At 36.3% G+C, this 20,465-nt stretch overlaps 2 protein-coding genes across 3 annotated transcripts; one reads left to right on the forward strand and one right to left on the reverse strand.

The window, feature by feature from the left end:
- Positions 1 to 145: 145 nt before the first annotated feature.
- LOC131017373 (protein CHROMATIN REMODELING 20-like) lies at positions 146 to 15,151 on the forward strand. Of its 2 annotated transcripts, none has more exons than XM_057946102.1 (24): positions 146 to 536; positions 1,712 to 1,774; positions 1,851 to 1,946; positions 2,034 to 2,126; positions 2,355 to 2,545; positions 2,630 to 2,876; positions 3,432 to 3,545; positions 4,173 to 4,256; positions 7,051 to 7,469; positions 7,731 to 7,821; positions 7,892 to 8,107; positions 8,603 to 8,722; positions 9,315 to 9,481; positions 9,823 to 9,964; positions 10,868 to 11,017; positions 11,102 to 11,157; positions 11,236 to 11,539; positions 12,152 to 12,281; positions 12,570 to 12,619; positions 12,736 to 12,962; positions 13,166 to 13,369; positions 13,451 to 13,529; positions 13,603 to 13,856; positions 14,606 to 15,151. In XM_057946102.1, exons 1-24 carry the CDS (start codon positions 405 to 407, stop codon positions 15,018 to 15,020), a joined length of 4,044 nt encoding a protein of 1,347 aa, XP_057802085.1. In that variant the 5' UTR covers positions 146 to 404; the 3' UTR covers positions 15,021 to 15,151. The 2 variants fall into 2 exon arrangements, with proteins under 2 accessions (XP_057802085.1, XP_057802086.1); XM_057946103.1 differs by having other exon boundaries at positions 214 to 536; positions 10,871 to 11,017.
- Positions 15,152 to 15,893: 742 nt separating this feature from the next.
- On the reverse strand, positions 15,894 to 19,088 carry LOC131017375 (hypothetical protein At1g04090-like). The gene is made up of 2 exons (XM_057946105.1): positions 18,662 to 19,088; positions 15,894 to 17,792 (listed from the first exon to the last, which is right to left on the reverse strand). Exons 1-2 carry the CDS (start codon positions 18,774 to 18,776, stop codon positions 16,216 to 16,218), a joined length of 1,692 nt encoding a protein of 563 aa, XP_057802088.1. The 5' UTR covers positions 18,777 to 19,088; the 3' UTR covers positions 15,894 to 16,215.
- Between the last annotated feature and the right edge of the window lie 1,377 nt (positions 19,089 to 20,465).

Consider the following 20,465-nt stretch of genomic DNA (forward strand, 5'->3'; position numbering starts at 1 on the left):
TTTGTTTTATTAAATCCTTACATTTCAATAATTTTTAAAAGAGCACTACTATTTTACCAGGTAATCAACCCTTAAATAAGTTCCAAAATAAAATATGAATAAATAGGTAAGTTTATTAATTCAGTTCAATATATTTCCGTTTTATGTCATGGATTCAGTTTCAATATTTCAAACAAGGCATAAATGGTAGCGCAGAGATAAAATCAAAATTAAATTAGCTGATTAGGGCATCGAAATTCCTTTTACCGCCAGTTCCTGTTTCCCCAAATAAGGGCGATACGGCGTCGTTAGGATCCAAATTTCACAGTCTCCTTTGCTAAAACCCACTGAATAAAATATAAAATAAAAAAATTGCAGCGCAAATTTTCTGCAAGACGTTAATTTTGATCCAAGCAGATACAGTGATGGTTGATGAAGGAGAGGTTGAGAAGAAGGATGAAGAAATTGTTGATGTAGAGGAAGAATTTTCTGACAATTCAGCTGAAAATAATAATGATGAAGCTGAAGAAGAACTGGAAGAAGAATCTCATTCTGAGGTAAAGTTTGGACCCGTTTTGATCAGAGTATCGTCTCAGTTTTTTGTCAATTCCTAATTGTTTCCTGCATCTGGGAACTGTGGCCGAGTTGTACGTTTTGCATTGGGGGTTGTACCTTCGCCACCCTGTGATCAATTTTCACAGTTTTGTTTATTTGTGATTAAATGTAGTGCCTTTACCTCCCATATTACCTGTTTCAACATGTTGCGTTTGAGGCTTTCTGTTATCGTTTGTATGAAGTTCTTGAATCAGATAATGCCTTGCTCGGGAAGGGATAAGGGAAAAGGAAGAATCCAATATTGGCAATAGTGTCCCTTTCTTTTTCTTTGTTAAATGAGTTAATCATGTTTTGTGTCCCCAACTTCAGTGTTTTTTAGAAAATGTCTTCAACTCTCGTTTTCTATTAAAACCTCCCAACTTTGAGCGTTTTCCAAACAATGTTCTGCTATACAAAATCCGACGACAATGATGAGTCACCTTGCCGGATTCTTAGGTGGAATGACGTCGTTTTATTGGGTGAGGTGGAAATAAAAGTTCCACTTAAGAATTTGATGAGGTGACTCATTATTTTGTCGCCGGATTTTGTATAGCAGGACATTTTTTGGAAAACGCTGGAAGTTGGGGGCTTTTTTAATAGAAAACGGAAATGGGGATATTTTATGGCTAACGCTGAAAATTGGGGACACAAAACACGATTAACCCTTGTTTAATGGTGTTCTTAATAACGAGTTATTTTTCGATTGTTTGTGTTTTTCTTGTGGTTGTGTTTTCTATATAGGATGTAGATGAGAGAACTGCATTAGGGAGATGAAACATTATATGGATTAATTTGTATCACCGTGGTATTATTTCTTCATGGTGATGGTATGCATATTGTGCTTGATTGATGGTAGATGGCTTGTGATCTCTTCTAAGTAGCATAGTTTCTGTTTATTCGATTGACTTGATTGGGAAAATACTTTTTGTCACCTCCTTGGTTATTGTATTCAAAGTTAACTTTCAACTGTTGTGAGTTCTTTGATCACCTTAATAGTTGACGTTACTATATGTGGTCTTCTCTTTTTAATACTTGAGAAAAAGGATAGCCTCCTTTTCAACATGCATAGCTTTCCAGTTTCTTGCCCTTCTCTTCTTCCTTCTTCTCTTATTAAAGCTGCAAATTTATATCTTATCAGGAACCCTTGACTGAGGAGGAGATAGAGGATCTAATTGCCGAGCTTTTAGAAGTTGAGAGTAAAGTAAAATGTTTTGCCCTTCAAGGTTTGGAGAAAGCAACAGGTGCTCTTTACTTTAATACTGACTTAATCTTCTCAGGCTGCGGAAGCCCAGGAAACATTGGAAGAGGAATCCTTAATCAATGTAGAGGCTGATGTTAGGAAAGAATTGGCTCAATCTCTCTCTGGTGATGAGGTAAGTTAACTATTTACGTCCTTGTTTTCTTGAACTCTCTTTCTGTTAGTATTCCTTTCATTTTGAAACAATTTTGGTGGTGGATAGTTGGACAAGGCTGTATCTGGAGAAATGGCAGCATTCAGGGAACAGTGGGAAGTGGAACTTGATGAGCTTGAGACTGAAAGTGCTCATTTATTGGTATGCTATTTTAAAATTGTCTCTTAGTGCATTAAGAATAAAAAAAATTCTGCAATTGTTATTACTGCTTATGAAATATTTGTTTTTCTCTTTATCTGTGGGTTTTCATGAAATATAAAAATCATTTTCCCTTATAATGGAATTAGTATGGATAGATTTTTCTGTGTAATTTTTCTGTTTATGCAGTAAATGTCATTTCCCCCCTCATCTTATCCTCTAACTGAGCAGGAGCAACTGGATGGTGCTGGTATTGATCTTTCCAGTCTCTATAAGTGGATTGAAAAGCAAGCTCCCAATGGTTGTTGCACTGTAGCATGGAAAAATAGGACTCACTGGGCTGGAACTCATTTGTCCACTGATGCTCGTGAATCAGTTACAAAGGCTGAAGAGTTTCTCCAGGTCCACAGGCCTGTTAGAAGGTTCATACTCAGACCATTTGAAGGAGTTCATAACATCGTGCGATAAATTTAAGTTCTGAAGTTGGAATTTTTAATGTAGGGCAGACGGCATGGAAAAGTCTTGGAGGAGGGTGCCAGTGGTTTCCTGGGAAAGAAAGTTGAGAAAAGTGAAAGCAGTGAAGCTGTAAATGATACTACGACTGTAGATTGGGATTCTTTCAGTAAAATCTGCTCTGATAAGTCATCTTTGGAAGATATAACTTTTGGCAGCAAGCACTGGGCTTCTGTTTACCTGGCAAGCACCCCACAACAGGCTGCAGAACTGGGTCTGAAATTTCCAGGTGTTGACGAGGTGAGATATCTTGGAGTTTGAATAGTCATGTAGGCTATGTAGCTGACATCTGAATTTTGATAAAAGATCCCCAGTCATGTAATTTCTTTCCATCTGTTTACTAAAATAAATTTATTGTTGAGTTTTCCAATTCATTATGATTGGATGAGAAAAGTACAACCTAATGTGACAGGATAGCTCCTCATCCATATTAGTTGAATTTATCAAGTTTTCTCTGATTTATTCCCTTAGAAGTAGATGCACAGTTATTGTTTTCTGCCACATGTTAAGCAGTTCCTAATAATTGTAGAGAGTTGGAGGTTTATGGAAGGAGTAGTTTAAATCTCCGCTGAAGGAGGAGCTGTATGTTGAAAAACATGTGAAGCCTTCAGTTGACTTTTGGAAGGTTTTATAGACAATTATGTGATTCTAAAATTTCTCTGGGGCATGATTTTTCTAATTTAATCAATTCATCTAGTGATTTAATTTCAAAGAGCAGACACTTGGAACTCGTGTTATTTCTTACATTATGGCTTTTTCAGAAGATCTCATCTCTTACATGTAGCACATTTTCAGGTGGAGGAGATTGATGATGTTGATGGTACGTCCTCTGATCCATTTATCGCTGATGCTTTAGCAAATGAGGGAGATTTGAATCTTACTGATGAACAAAAGAAAAACTTTAAAAAGGTAAGTTTTGTTTCCAAGGTCCTTCGAATTGGTGAGTTTGCTTCATGCTGATTGAGCTAGATAACTTTCTCTTCACAATTTGAAAAATTTTAGAGAATTAATCAAGTTACCAAGTTAAGGTCATTTTCTTTCTTGATGCAGCAGGCTGTTCTGTTGTGCATTTCATGTTAACAATTTATTTACTCCCTCCGTCCACCAAAAATAGTCCTAAAAGGGGACGACACGAGTTTTAATAAAAATGGTTTAGTTTATTGTAAGTGGAGAAAGGGTTCCACTTAAAAGGTAGTGTTAATAATAATAATTAATTGTATTGTGAGTGGAAAAATGGGCCCACCATGTGCTAAAAGTGGAAATGGACTAATTTTTGTGGACATTCCAAAATGGCAAAAAGAGACTATTTTTTGTGGACGGAGGGAGTATTTGATATAATATTCTTCTAGATGAGTGAATTTACATAGAAAACTTGATAGTAAACTTGTGAAAATGGCAGAAAAAGGGTGAAAATATATGTATTCTCTCATTTTCCATCAAAGTAAATGGACCCTTATGTGATAATTTAACCCCTTCAGCTGGATCTGATAGCTGATTTGAATTACTTTTGCTTTATTTTTTATTGCTTGTTGACAGGTTAAAGAGGAAGACGATGCAAATGCTGATCGCAAGCTTCGTAGTAAATTGAAAAGAAGGAGGCGTAGGAAGCAAATCAAAGAGGTTTACTTGGTTTAGTGAATTTAATTACAATTTCTACTACTATATTTCCTAGTAGTTATGATTTCCGTGAAAAGATGCTCAAAATTTGACATTAATATGTTTTCTTCAAAGTTATATTGATAGCATAATCCTACTATTAAATCAATGGGCTTGGACAAATATAGCCTAGCTGGACAAGGATGACACACATTTCCATGCATTATGATTGCGTGACTTATTAATGCTTGAGCTGTTTGTATATACAAAATGATATTGTTTGGAACCCTTTGTCGTTATAAAAGCAACATCAGAATATTGTGACTTCATTATTCCCTACAAGGGAACTCATTGAATGACGTAATACACTCATTTATATCGATCAAATTCATGTGACTAATAACATCTTCAAGTGTAATAGCTTCAAATTATGGAATTAGATTTTGATGTTACATCCCAGATAGCTCATGCTTAGAAAAGTTAAGGTCACAGGAGCCTAACCAGTGTTGGTTGGGCCTTTTTGGGCTTGATTTTGGTAATTCTTTGGCTTAATTTTGGGAAAAGAGGAGGCCCTTTTACCTGGTTAGGATATCTGAGTACAGCGAGATAAGAATTCATATATCTAAAGCTTTCCGTCTTCAGGTCACTCTCGTGAACTGAAAAGATAATTGCGAAGAAGTCTTATTCAACACCTTCTTCCACGTTTTCCACCCTTCTTTTGCTGACCGTCACATTTATATCTCATGGAGGGCATGCCACTCTTGCACATTTACTGATAATTGTTACCAATTTAGCCGACGTAATCAGCCATTGGATCTTGCTTGTTTTTTTCAAGCTGTAGATCTATGGCTGGGATCTGGTTCTAATTAATATTTACCTAATAGTTCCTACTCTTAGCAAATATATGAGTTTTGGTTGCTTTGAATTGCTCTGTCTTGAATAATATGTAATCTAATAGACTAATACAAAAATTTACCGTATCAAAAAGATACTTTTCAAATAACATTCTTTCTTATCTTAAAGATATTGATTTAAGAGTAATTCACATGGAGTGGACCAATAGATATTTTGATGCTACTTAGTATGAGCTGGGATTTTGTTACAATAATTTAGAAATCCTATGATGTTTGGGCAGAGGGGGTGCAGGGAGGCAGAACTCATTTAATAATCTTGGCATTTAGACATTCTGCTCTTAGTATTATGGAAGGTCCAATCACAAGGTTTTGGTTTAGTTGCAGTTTAATTGGTATTTTAGTATGTTACTGGTACATGATTGACTCTTTATAAGACAAATATATCTAATTAAACCTGCCGAATAATTATGTCAAACTTGAGCGGCATGTACTACTCGTTTTTTTGTTGGTTCATCTCTTACTACGATCATGCTGTCAATGACTTAATGTGTTTGATTGATTCTTTGCTGCTTAACAATAAGCTGCATTACAGCATGCAGATGCGGGAAGATCTTAGATTTTAGTGCTCTTCTACAGTAACAAGAAAAAAAGAGAATAAGAAAAAGAAAAAGGGAAAGAAAATTAGTGTCCACATGCTTGATGTTTGGATCATTATAATTTGGGCCAATCTTCTAGGAAATATTGATGGTTCACTAGATTTTAAAAGAATTGGCAGTAAATCGACAATTTAAAGTAAGGTCACTCTCATAACCAGAAAATTGTAGCATCACTTTTTTAAACTCTAGAATTACAGAAATTTTTGTGTTTTCCTCTTTAAGTTAATGAATCAAACTACTAAATCTTCAAGGCCAACTATTGTGAATCAATAGGTCGTTGACTGTATTTATTTATGTATAAAGCGTGAATCCTAACAAATCATTGCTTTTAAAAGTAGGTGATTCAATTAATGTAATTGGCTTTTTAATCATGCAATCACTAGGTTGACATTATAAATCGAATAGTAATTACAGCGATTTGCAATCCCTGCAAACTAGTAGGTCAGAAAGTCAATTCTATTATTCTATTATTTTCCTTATTTACTTTCTACCATTCTCTCAGTCATTATCGTCATCGGCTCTCTATTTTTGGGTGTTCTTTGGAGACTGATTGGGTATTAAACAAAAAGTATAATAGCTAATGTTTACTGCTTCGCACCTAGAAAACGAAACGGCAGTTCATATGATGCATGTAAGGCCATCTTCTGAATCTTTTAACAATATGCAATTGAGTGTACAAACCATCTAACTGATATTATAGGCATGCATGTTTTGATTGTTTTTTGCCCTTTATTTGGTAATAAAGGATTACTATTGAAACAAAGCAATTGAATAAACCAGTGTTCTACCACTTGGAAGAAAATCTTGGTCAAGAGCAAAGAAACTGAATTTGGTTGTGTGACTTTCTCATGTAAATTAGAACGATAAGAATAAAGTCGAGAAAGAAGTTGGCGACAACATGCTGGTGCAGTGGTCAAATGTAAATTTGCTTGAACTCGAGAAACTGAATCTGGATATGTTTATTATCAGTTTATTAGATACATACCTGTTCTTGCAAGAAATGTTAATAGCTTTCTTACTTGTCAAACTTATTCCAGATTTAATATATCTGTACAACCAATTTGTTGGATATGTTTAGCGTGAATGCCTATTATGTCTTGGTTCTGTATGGTCCATATTTATTACAATGGGTGTAATCTGTTTCTGGCATTCCTTTTTTTTATTATTATTATTTATTTATTTATTTATTGGTACTTGTATACTTGATGATGTTCATGTTTGATCTATCTTAGGCATAGTACCCACCTTTCCTTTCTTGCAGCTAGCCCTTCTAAAATGTTGTTGGCATGGTTTTCTTATTTGGATTAGGATTCTACTCAAGGAGAACTTTCCTCATCTGAAGGCATGAGAGAGCGCCCACTAGATTGTTCGATGGGTAAGGAGGATGGAACTGCTGAAAAAGATGTTGGAGATCAAGAACTAAATGATAGTGTGAACGAGTTGTCTGGCATTGTTCACGGAGAGAGGGCAAAGAATAATCTTGAGGCCTCTTCTTCTGTGGATGTGGTTGAGTTGAGGGGCATCAAATGTTCAAGTGAATGTGATGAACAACCAGATAGTAAGAAATTCTGTACAATTAATTTGGATAGTGATGGTGAGGGTCCAGATGCTGGATGTAAACCATTGAATATGGAGGAAGCCACCAAATTAGATAGCCAAATTATCTCTAGTTCAGAATCTGATTCAGATTCAGATGATTCAGATGCTGACAGAAGTGTCAATGCCAGGTACACTGGATTCATATTCTGTGATTGTGTACATAAATTTACGTGAGCCATGAATTCTCTGCACACACACACATAATAAACCAAAGACCCTTCTTTTCTTATGATCTTATTATGCAATTTCTATTTCCTTTGCTTTTGATACCCTATGCCATTTCTTGAACACATACAGTGATCTTCTGATACTTGTTTCTCGAAATTGAATTTATGTTTCAATTTGGGTGTGCCGTTATTTCAATGCTATTGTCCTGTCTTTTGTTCCAGTACTAAAAGAAGACGTAAAAAGATAATTCGGAGGATCATTGATGATGCTGAATTGGGAGAAGAGACTAAGAAGAAAATTGCAATTGAGAAGGTGAGAATTCATCCTGCTTCTTATTTTAGTGCCCCATATCAACATGGCCCCTATAAATATGCTTTTACAGGAGCGTCAAGAGCGGCTTAAATCTTTGGAGGCACGATTTTCTACCAAATCTCCAGTCATGAGTTCTTCAGTCAGTAACAGGAGCTCATTTGATGGCACTGGTTTAGAAATACTGGGCGACATATCTTCTGGTTACGTAGTAAATGTGGTCAGAGAGGAAGGCGAAGAGGCAGTTAGAATTCCTCCAAGCATCTCAACGAAATTAAAAATCCACCAGGTTTGGCTTGCCTACTATCATACTGTTTTCTTGATGTCATTTATGTTATGAATTTGAATCTGGTAGGTTGCTGCAATCAGTAAATTGCTGAGTTGAAGATACCCGTCAGTTATCGAACTTCTTTTTCATCATTTTTCATAATTGAAAAGGAAGAATATTTTTATGTGCTTTTTTTCATGAGAAGAAACTGCAGAAAACTTATCTGAGCTGTGCATAAAAATGTCTGCTGTGTTTAAGATTGGGACAAAAATTCATTGATTTTGATTCTTAGCTACTACAATAAGGATTATGCAAACATTTCAGGTAAGCCGTTGGTACCTTGAACCATGATTAATGTCTCATTTGATTTTCGGATGTTACTCATAATATAAGATAGAGTAATATGGTTCTAGACTTCCATTTGCTGACCTATTTTGTAAATGTTCTTGTTAATGTTTCTAACCTAATCTAAGAGTTCACTCATAACTCATAATCCTAATTTCATGTGAGCTTCAGGTTGCAGGAATCCGATTCATGTGGGAAAATATTATTCAATCTGTGAGAAAAGTGAGGTCTGGTGATAAAGGTCTTGGTTGCATTCTGGCGCATACTATGGGGTTAGGTAAAACAATTCAGGTAGTAGTTCTAAACTGGATAGAATATTATTTCTCGAAATTTCTGCCTGTACCTCTTTTCAATCACCTATTAAACAAAAGTTAGGATGATTGTTCATTATTTGGTTTTTCTTTTGAGGGATCGTTATGTGATTTTAAGGATCAATGCAAATATAACATTTCAGTACATGTTCAATAACTTCAGAAGCAGCCTAAGTAAACATCACCACCATGTCTCAGATGCATTGAATCAGAAGCATACTTATCCACACACAAACATATGATGCAATATGTGTTGTACCAAGTCAGCTTACAGATAAATATTTTACGGTAGGCATAAGAGAGGGAAATAACCTTATTGGAATAATATAACAATTAAAGTTGGCAGCTCTTAGGTATCCTTGTTGTGCCATGAGGTGACTCAGGACTTTATGAGTTCCTAATAGCATGAAATGCGATTTTAGTCCACATTATTTTTCTATAGTAGGATGAAGCCTCTACTTGCTAGGGTTATTAAATGTTGGAATTAGGTCTGGTCCTCGCTTGCCTAATCTAAATTATGTCAATATGGATATATTGTTAAGTTGTCAGATTTTTTTTTTTCCTGCACGCAGGTCATAGCCTTTCTGTATACTGCTATGAGAAGTGTGGACCTAGGACTGAGAACTGCGCTCATAGTAACACCAGTAAGTGTTTTACACAATTGGCGGCATGAGTTTATGAAGTGGAGACCATCTGAGCTAAAGCCTCTTCGTATCTTCATGGTTGAAGATGTTCCAAGGTATCTCTTTCTTCAACTGAATGCATGATTGGTAGAAGTTACAAAGTTCAGATTTAGGATCTAATTTATAGAACTTGGTGTAGAAGATCCCTGGATTTGGCAACATTCTTTAACCTCTTTGTCTGTTGTTTATAATTTGTTTGCTTCTGCTGGTCTTTCCGAAGATCTTCTCAAGTTTATTTATTTTAGCTGTCTTTCTTTTATTTCACAAAACTTTATGCTTGTGCTTATGGGAGATTATATCCCTAGAGCATAAAAACTTAAGATGAATAACTTGGAAGTTTTATCAGATACTACTTCCATTTTGTTTAATTTTTATTTTATTTATTCTTTTTGTTCAGGGAAAAAAGGGTTGAGTTGTTCGCGAAATGGAGAATTAAAGGTGGTGTCTTCTTGATTGGCTATACTGCCTTTCGGAATATGTCTCTTGGAAAGTACGCTAAGGACCGAGATGTGGCTAGAGAGATTAGTAATGCACTTCAGGTGATAATCATTTTGTTCAATATGCAAGAAGAAAGTATTAGAAAGTGAATTTGTAATTCCTCCACTTATTCTTTCTTTTTCAGTAAAATTGATCCTACATTATATAATACAGTTAATATTGTAAAGATGAAAATAGCCACAAAGATAAATAAAGGGAAAAAATAGCCGTTTTGCGCTCAAAGTACTGTATTGCCCTTAATTCACGTGAATTAGCTTTAATTCACTACTAAAAAGCTTTGTGGTTGTGGATTGTAGGCAAAATAAGGTCAATTCATGACTAAGAAGTTTCGTGGTTGTGAATTATTATAATAATAAGGGTAAAACTGTAAGAGTGACTATTTTTTATCTTTACAATAGCCAAATGGATATTTTATTAGTTCACTCTTATATTATATGTGGACTATACTTTTAAGTTTTTTGGATAATTCCAGGTTTGCTAGTGCTTGTTCAATTATATTTTCCTCTTTGTTTTCGATTAAAAAAAGTGTTCATCTCCTATCTTTTCTATCTGTTTCTTGCATCCATGATACTGAACGAGTGAGTACAAATAGAAGAGTTTGGGGATTATTTGAAATGTAGATGCTAGCGCGATGTTTGGATATGTTTTGTACAATAAATATTTTTTGTGCGATCATTCCCTCCCTGGCTTGCTGCAATAATGAGAGTTTGCCGACTTGCTCTTCTCATAAAAAATGAGCTTTCCCATCCCTTTTCTATATTCTATGAATGCCCATGAGCTCAACTTTGCTCAATATAGTATAGTGTTATCTCATTTAGATAAATTTGTTAGACTTTGGTTTTAGTGCATTCTCTTTCTTCATCATCCAGTATCGTGATGGAATCTCCTTACTCTTTTATTGATTGACAAGTCCATTCTTATAAAGACAACATATTTTTCACCAGGAGGGACCCGATATTCTGGTCTGTGATGAGGCACACATTATCAAGAACACCAGGGCTGATACAACCCAGGCATTGAAACAAGTGAGGTGCCAGAGGAGAATCGCATTAACTGGATCGCCTCTTCAGAACAATCTTATGGAGTACTATTGTGTATGAGTTTCAAATCAGAAGATTTTTAGGTTTTCATAATTTTTTTATCCACTATGTATTCATTCTGAATTTTATCTGAAACAGATGGTCGATTTTGTTAGAGAAGGATTTCTTGGTAGCAGCCATGAGTTCAGGAACAGGTAAGAACCTTTATCTCATGATGCCTTCCCTTTACCCTTTTTCCTTACCTGCTACATAATTGTGTTTTGCTTTTGCAGATTCCAGAACCCGATAGAAAATGGTCAACACACCAATTCTACTGCAGAAGATGTGAAGATAATGAATCAAAGATCTCACATTCTATATGAACAGTTAAAAGGATTTGTTCAGAGGATGGACATGAATGTGGTTAAAAAAGATTTGCCCCCTAAAACTGTATTCGTTATCTCTGTGAAATTATCTCCACTGCAGAGAAAATTATATAAGAGATTTCTTGATGTTCATGGATTCACAAAGGACAAGATCTCGGGTGAAAAGATAATTAAGAGATCCTTTTTTGCAGGGTATCAGGCCTTAGCCCAGGTATGTGAATTTCCACTTTTCCTTTTATTTACATGTATGTAGGCTTGTGAATGCATGCACAATTGAAATCTGGGAATCGGCTTCATTGTGCTCTGTTAAAGTGAATGTAATACTAAGAAACAGTTGAAGTCGAGGTCTATAAATGAATCAACTTTTTATTTTACATTGTCTCTTCAAATTTCTGAACTTATGCGGAACCACACAGCATACAACATACTTCAGATCCACGTATGTTTATTTTCATGGTTCCTCGCAGCTAGCGAGGTTGATATTACTGGCAAACTAGAATTTTATGTCACACTAATGTATTGAAAGTTCAACAAGAGCTTCTAATTTGTTTTATGTACATTATCTTTTATTGTTTATCTTATCTTAACAATTTTTATATATAATTTTTTTTCTTGTTTAATTGACACTTCTCTCTCTCCGTTAATGTCTGTTCTGGGAGTTACTAATTTCCGCACAATATATTTCTTCACTGCCTTTAAATTTATAGGAACTACTCTATATTCTGAAGAGTTAGAGCTGCCAATATTATTTTCTGAGTGCAAACAATTTCGTTATATTAAATTTGTGGCTTATAAATTCAATACTATATATCATTTTGTGCAGATATGGAACCATCCTGGAATATTGCAACTGAGGAAAGAAAACAAAGATTCTGCTAAATGTGAAGATGTGGAGAATCTTGCAGATGACTGCTCTAGTGATGAGAACATCGACTACAATTTACTCCCTGGAGGTACTCTAGATTTATCTTAGTCATTTTCTTTTCTTTTTATTTTTTAATTTGTTGCAACAACTAACAATTGAACTAGTTTCAATTGCTACTTAAATCATTCATTCATCTCCTCAGCACATAGAAATTTATAATTTAATTTAACTTCAGTCTTTTATTTCTAAGCGATATCGGCAAGTTTTCATCTAGGTTGCCCTGATGACCTAGCTGAAACCGTTGTACTTTATCTTCTTTAAATTCTAGCATCAGCCGTCTCAATATTCCTAAACTCTCTACCCATGTGGCTTGCAGAGAAGCTCGTTAATCCTCAGAGAAAGAATTATAATGGATTCCTTCGTGAGGTGCGTTAACTTCCTTACATAAACTTCCCCTTTACTTGATTTGTAAACGTTGCAGAGTCGCCTAATACATAGTACAGTTTTGGACCTTACTGTTTCTTGCATTACTCTTCTAACAGGACTGGTGGAGAGATCTTTTGATGGAAAATAGCTATAAGGAGCCCGATCAAGGCGGCAAAATGGTCTTGCTACTTGATATCCTCACAATGTGTTCGAGTATGGGTGACAAGGCACTGGTGTTCAGCCAGAGTATATTAACGTTGGACCTAATTGAATATTATCTTTCAAAAATGCCCCGTCCAAGGAAGAACGGAAAATGTTGGAAAAAGGGGAAGGACTGGTACAGGTATATATATGATTTCAAGCATTTCAGAGATGTCACATAAATCTTGATTACTTTACTGGGAATTTCCGACGTCATGATAATAGTATGTCACTAGATTTCATAAGAAAAGGAAGGGGAGTTTACTTTCTTGTGGCTTTTCAAAATTCTTAGACTCCCATTCGAAATGAATTATATGATAGTGTTTTCTTCTGCATCTGCAACAGATTGGACGGAAGAACAGAAAGCTCGGAGAGGCAGAAGTTGGTCGAGAGGTTCAACGACCCATCAAACAGAAGGGTGAAATGCACTTTGATATCGACTAGAGCTGGGTCGCTGGGGATTAATCTTCATTCAGCTAACCGAGTAATTATAGTTGATGGTTCTTGGAACCCAACGTATGATCTTCAGGCTATATATAGGGCTTGGAGGTGCGTACAACAGATTTTTCTGTAAAGGAACAATGTAATTAGATCCATATATGGTTTAAATCGGATACTTGTGGTTTGCAGGTATGGGCAGAAAAAGCCTGTTTTTGCATACCGGTTGCTCGCACATGCTACAATGGAAGAGAAGATTTATAAGCGTCAGGTAATAGGAATTCAAAAATTTGAATGTGTAAGTTGCTAGGTTGAGTAAAAGCCTTATCGAGATAATTCTGCAGGTGACTAAGGAAGGACTTGCGGCAAGGGTCGTTGATCGACAGCAGGTGCACAGAACGATGTCCAAAGAAGAGATATTGCATTTGTTCGACTTTGGTGACGATGACATAGTGCCCGAGTTGGGAACAGAGATCGGAATTGCTGCCGAGCCAAATAAAACTATTCGTGTAGGAAACTTACCAAAGCAGAAGCTGCCACTTGGAAGTTCATCTTCGGACAGGATAATCGAAAGCTTGATAAGCGATCATCATCCCAGGTAACTGAATTTCGGATTTTTATGGATTTTTGGCTACCTCAAGTATATTAGTGTCACATATATGCATCAAATCATAATAAATTGTAGTTGGGATCAAAATGCTCAATTTTGTGTGTCTGCGATGCTATTTGCTTTCGATCTGGTCTCGTTTTTCCACATTTTCATTATGAATTACTTCATACAATAGGTAATGGGGTAATTACGCTTAAATACACAAACTTTTCACCAAATTCTAGTTTTGTACATGAACTGAAAATTCTGCCTTCAAATACATGAACTCTTACGCTTTTTTACACGGTTGTCAATTTCTGGCGAATGAATGTCATCGGGCTAGCTGAAGTGATAAATTAATATCATCATGACTAACTGAAGTGGCGTAAACATCCAACTACATTGTTTAGTAGTACCTTGGCCGCTTAAGCCATGTCGACATTTCAGGCATCCACCTCAGCATACTTTTCGAGGCAATTGATAACTGTGTGAAAAATCAAAACAATTGAAAGTTTGTGCATTTGGAGGAAGAATTTAGATCATGTGAAAAATATGAAAGTTCGAGTATTTAGGCGTAATTACCCAAAAGGAAAAATGCCTGTAAATATGTTTTTTCAGTGCTTCACCTTGCAACATCACATTCCATTTGCATAATTTATAATTTAGCCAAATCCTATTTCTTGCGGTTACCATCCATGCTTCCCATTTTCTTCATTGTTAATCAAGAATATCTCTATAATGAACTATTCTTCTTTCAGCTGGATCACTAATTACCACGAGCACGAGACCCTGCTGCAAGAAAACGAAGATGAGAAGCTGTCGAAAGAAGAGCAGGATTTGGCTTGGGAAGTGTATCAGAAGACCCTCGAGTGGGAGGAAGTCCGAAGAGTTTCTCCGGAAGAGTACATACCCGAGCAGCAGACCGCACAGAATCCACTCATTGCAGAACCTGCAGTCGACCCTCCCCCCATACCGACTCCTAAACGTGACTATGCACTCGAACGAGCCAGACAACGCCACCAGTACCGTTATGGGCTCCGACACTGCACAAACCTCGCCCACCTGCTGACCTTGAGGAGTCAGCAGATAAAAGCAGGCGGCCACGCCATATGCGGGGAATGCGCTCGCGTGCTGCATTGGGAGGACCTCCAGCCAGATCCGAGGTGTTGGTGATGATCTTATGAAGTTAGGGTTTCAATTTTTAAATTATTTTCACCATAGTTTAACTGGAAAAGTATTGCCTCATTTTTTCCAGAACAGATTTCAAACCACATTTTCAATAGAGGAACCACAGTTTGTGTTTATGCTATATTCCAATAATCCTTCGTGAATTGCCACGTTGAAGTTCGAATTTCACTAACGATTTCTAGGTTTAGAAGAAACACTCATAAACATCATTGATTATACACAACGTCCCCCCCCCCCCCCCCCCCCCCTTTTTGAAAAAATGTGTTTTAATGATAAATGGTATTTTACTAAATACCACTCAGTAATACTCCCTTCCTCCATAAAAAAATTGTCACATTGTAAATGATACTCCATCCGTTTCATTATAAATGTTCAACTTTTCATAATGAGATGTCCTATTACAAATGTTTCATTGCTTTTTTGGCAACATATTCTCTTTTTATACTTAATATTTAAATAATTTCTACCAACACACTTTATCTACTAATTACACATTTCTTAATCTGCATGCCCAAAAGTAATGGGAATATGGGATGGAGAGAATATGACTTTAATAAGATGTGAGTGTAGTTGCTAGTTAAGTTGTGAGTGGAGTAAGGATTTTAGTAGAGTTGTGGATCCTATAACTATATATGAAAGTGATTAATTTTTTGTGAACAGACCAAGAAAGAAATCGTGACAAATTTTTCGTGGATAAATGAAGTATATTTTTTTTGAGATATAAGACGAGAATCGTTTGTATCTAAATTTTGTGATAAAGATTTATCCACATTCTTTGCAGATATATTTGTGATTTAAATCCAATATTGTCACGTGCCTACTATCCTGGTAGTCTAAAAAACCACCTAGCCAAAGGTCTTGAGTAAATTTGAGCTGATATAATTTTAAGTAAGCTCGAGCCAATATATGTATATCAAATCCTATATACAAATGCAATTTCTTTAACCAATTCCTACCAAATATACAATAGCTACACACAATGTTACTTGCAATAGTAACAAAATTCTATACACAAGAATCTCAATTGGATTACCTTTTAACCCTCCAATTGGCATGTGGAAATATAATTTATACAGAAGCACAAAAATCACATAGAATTTGCTATTTTGCATCTTTCATCATACAATCTTCAGATGCAATTTGTGTGGCATTCAAAGGCGATCAAGAAGAAGCACCATCATCACCTCTCATCCCCCAACCAGTTATCCTTCTCCTTCGGCCCCGTCGGCCCCTCCTCGCCGTAGAGCTCCGTCGGAAAAAGCTCCACAAAGCTCTCCACTGAAAACCTGAGGAAAAATGGGAGGTTGTTCAGTATCTTCTCCAGCTCAGTCCCTGAGCTGTACACAACAGTTGGACCCCATTCCCTCATGTACTGCAGCCACGGCGGCTCCGCAACGACATCGCCAAGGTACTCAGCCGCAATGACCCGGTACCTCGTGCTAGAATCCACCGAGTAATCGCTCCTAGCACAGTCGTTCTGCGCACCAATCCCGAGTGCAGACGAGCCCTGTATGTAGGACCCCTCGTGGGGGAAGCTAGCGTGGCCGTTCCTCGATGCATACACGACGGCCTTGTTCCCCTCGATGAACTCCAGCTCGGAGGCATCCACCCACTGCCCCCCGCTGTGCTCCGAGTAGTAAATGCTCCAGAGCTCCCCGTTGAAGTTGCTCACACGGAGCGTGTAGTGCTCCCAGTCCCCGACGTGCTCGCCTATCGTGCTGAGGGAGAAGCTGAACGAGGCGACCTCGACCGTGGCCGGGCCGTTGAAGGGGCAAAATATCCACATTGCAATGTCTGTGAAGGTCCCTCCTGAAGCTGGCTTCACATGAACATAAAGCTCTGCTGTCTCAATGCTTCCCGATTTCACATACTCGTGGCCCTTTGCGTCCAGTGGCAAGTCGAGCCAGAACTCCCCGTCGTTGCAGCCACCACAAGGTAAAACCGAGCCGTGAGAATCAACCTCCACTCCTTTATCCATCCCCTCTTTGTAGAGAAGGGCTCCATTGTCGAAGAACCAAGAAACCGATGAGGGCAAGTAGGCTTCATCGGGGTGGAAGTAAAGAGTCGGCCCGTAGTGCTGAATCAGCGCGTGAACCTGCTCCAGATTCGGCATTGCATCCAAGAAAGAATCGAGGTTTCTCAAGCAAGCGATGCTCAGTTCCTCACAACTGTCGTTTTTACTGCAGTAGAACGTGCCAACGGGAACACCTCTACAGAGCATTCCTCGTCTACACGCCCTCGTGCTCCACACGTAAAACTGGCCACTCGAGAAGATTGCATTCCTATCAAATATGACCTCATCAACTTCACAGCTCTCAGTGAGATCACCTCGGACGCATCTCACCTCTTCAAGATCAGGCTGGCCCGATTTCGTGGTGACCACGAATCCCATAGCTTTGTAACCCTGTGGTGGATTCGGGAGCCAAATGTAGCCACTTCCATCGCGATGAGTGCTTTCACTCCACACCAAAGTGTAACCTAGAGGCCTTTCAAGAGGCGGGGAGCTCGATTTCAGGCCTTGAGGCGCGTCACTTGAGTTGCATTTCGCTGCAAGAACATAGCCCCTCAGTTTCTGATCACTAGGCTGACAGTAGTGGCCGAGGCTGAAGTATCCGGCTGGAACGAGGCTAGGCTCGTAGAATGTAACGCCACTAGACGCCCCGAGCAACGGGGTGCAGCTCCATATCTTATCAAAGTTGGTGATTTTAACTACTTCTAGCTCCCCTAGGCTAATTTTCCCAGTAGCAAAGCCTTTGCCTATGAAAGCAAAGAGTTGATTTAGCAACACAAGTTGAAATAAAACCAAATTTGATGATGATTTCATGTAGATTTTCCAAATTGTTGTTCAAAGTCATCTAGTTTTAGAGCTCTAAAGTTTAACATTTCTAATAATTCCTACATCATCCAGTTTGTATATATAAAGCTGAAATGTGCAGCATTTTGTGAGGCATGGAAAAAGGCAAAACAAAACAAAACAAATCAAGAAAGATTTTTCACATTTTCAATCAAATGATCAACTTTGTTGCCTTCTTCAACTGTGCAAGATAAAGGTCACACAAAATGACTAAGCAATGTAATTTTTTATCATACATAATAAAATTTTGTCTGTAGCAAAGATGCTACTGAATGCACACATGTATCATATGCCAAAAACATGAATATTTTCAATACTATTTTTACATATTTAAGTTTGCGTGCAGACTCCAAACTCCGAGCTATTTTTCCACCCCTCAAGAAATTGACTTTTAAATAAGAAGGAAATTTCACTAAAAATAATTGATCCGCACAAATTGACCAAGTCCACACACTGCCAATATTACAATTTCTTTTAATACTAATTGAAATGAGATTTTTTTTCCCTTCAAATATTATTGCAAAGATTTAAAAGGAATCAGTGCTATCAATCTATCAAAGAAAGAAAAAAAGATGGTCATTATTTTGCTCAAACATGCTAGATAATCTTGAGCTAAGAGAAGCTAACTGTAAAAATGAAAACAGAATTCGAACTGCAGAAATACAGAGAACCCAACTTTCCAATAATTAATCAAGAATTCGAAGTTCTTGAGGAGGAAAAAGATTCGATTTTTTTTTTCTTTTTACCAAAATTAATATTTTCAAGAACATACCTTTGGGCCATTGTGGAAGTGGTTGAGGCAGAGAAAAAGGCTCTGGTTCTTGAAGAATCTCTTGAAAATCACCAAAACAAGATGAAGCACAACACTCCCACCACCCAGCTGACATTTTCCCTTTTGAATTCTTGAAAAAATATATTGATCAAACCAAGAATTTCCAAAACCCACAAAGAAAAATAGAGGTTTTTTCTTTTTCTTTGTTCAAGATAGGTGCAAATTAGTGGGATGCTTTGTGACGTTTCTTTGGGAGAAGTTCGGTGAGAAGACGGCAAAGTAACCAACTGAGAGAGAGAGAGAGAGAGAGAGGAAATTGGGATTAGTTGAATAAATAGATGAGTAAATGATACTACAGACTACAGTGCCGTTGAAGACCGGTGATTCAGCGGTTGAGCCAAATTTTAACTTATTCTGTTTTTTGTATGCTAGTAACTTTTATGAAATAAGATTAAATTCAAAAGATTTAGTAAATTAGAAATTTAAAAACAGCCTCATTTGTTGGGGTTTGTATCTCACTTTATCTCATTTAAAAAACACTAAAAGCTCTAAAATTGCAGAAATTTCAAATACTGAATTATTAGACATGTCACATAGGACTTTAAAATAAGGGGAGAGCAGGAATCTATAATCAAATAAAATAACTTATGTGAAATTGTTTTGCCACCTAAGATATATGTTTTAAAGCTAGAAGCTCGCAGGGATTTAAAATAAAGCTTTTTTACGATGCCACGTAGGACCTAAAATCAAGGGGAGGTCAGGAATCTCAAACCATATTATATAATGATGATGATTACCAAGAATCAATATTAACTAATAAATTAAACATCAAATGTTAAAAAAGATAATTGTTTATTCTAATTGAAGATAATAATGATTTTAAAATCAAATTTAAACACAATAAATAAAAATGAAATAAATTCAATATAAAGCTAATAAAAATTCATTGTTGATGGATATTCAGTTTGTGGAAAAAAAATACAATAATATTTAAATAAATGTCATATTTTTTTTTAAAAAAGGATTTAATTCCCAATAATATCATATTTCAAAATTTTATTAAAAAATGATGTCAAACACTATCATGACTTTGCATACTTTTTATATTTCCCACAACTATTATGTTTAAAAAGTGATTTTTTTTTCACTTGATATATATTAATAATATAAAATGACTTATTCGGGACACAAATGGAGTGATTCAATTTATAATTAATAGCATCATGGTCGGATAGAATCAAAAGTTTCATTACTGGAATGGATGATAATTAATGATATAAATGATAATGTTGGGCCGAATTCTTGTTGTTGAAATGATAAGGACAATGGATAATACACTCTTACTCTCACAAAAACATAAATATTTATAAATAATATAAATTTTAAGAAAATATTAAATAAAAATATATTATAAGAAGAAAATAAATTTCACTTAATAAAAATTAGAGATAAAAAGTAAACGAATTGTGGTGAATAGTATACAAAAATAAAAATATACATGTTTTTATGACACTGAATGAATATAATTTTTTGATACAAGTCAATCAATAATAATATTGTCACGACCGGCCTTAATTAAGGATAATTAATCCGGGAAAACCATGACTGGGGAAGGGAAATTAAGAAGCGGGTTTAGAAAGGGGTGCATAAAAGAATACTCAAAGAGCTTGAATACACGTGAAATATTCCTTAAAAAGGAAAAAGACATTTTTAGGGGCTTGGCTAAAACATTATCAGAGTTTGCAACGGAAGGCGTAACTGAAATAATCAGTGTTTACAGCGGAAAGCATAACTGTGATACATG

This window comes from Salvia miltiorrhiza, chromosome 3 (genome assembly GCF_028751815.1).
Source record: "Salvia miltiorrhiza cultivar Shanhuang (shh) chromosome 3, IMPLAD_Smil_shh, whole genome shotgun sequence".
NCBI lineage: Eukaryota > Viridiplantae > Streptophyta > Magnoliopsida > Lamiales > Lamiaceae > Salvia > Salvia miltiorrhiza.

What these genes read in the sequence shown, in the direction of transcription:
- LOC131017373 (XM_057946102.1), top strand. Translation starts at nt 405, where the DNA reads ATGGTTGATGAAGGAGAGGTTGAGAAGAAGGATGAAGAAATTGTTGAT. An exon ending in AGAAAATTGCAATTGAGAAG is followed by an intron (nt 7,822 to 7,891) that starts GTGAGAATTCAT and finishes ATGCTTTTACAG; the next exon opens with GAGCGTCAAGAGCGGCTTAA. An exon ending in GGTTAGGTAAAACAATTCAG is followed by an intron (nt 8,723 to 9,314) that starts GTAGTAGTTCTA and finishes TCCTGCACGCAG; the next exon opens with GTCATAGCCTTTCTGTATAC.
- LOC131017375 (XM_057946105.1), bottom strand. Translation starts at nt 18,776, where the DNA reads ATGTCAGCTGGGTGGTGGGAGTGTTGTGCTTCATCTTGTTTTGGTGAT. An exon ending in ACTTCCACAATGGCCCAAAG is followed by an intron (nt 17,793 to 18,661) that starts GTATGTTCTTGA and finishes TTGCTTTCATAG; the next exon opens with GCAAAGGCTTTGCTACTGGG.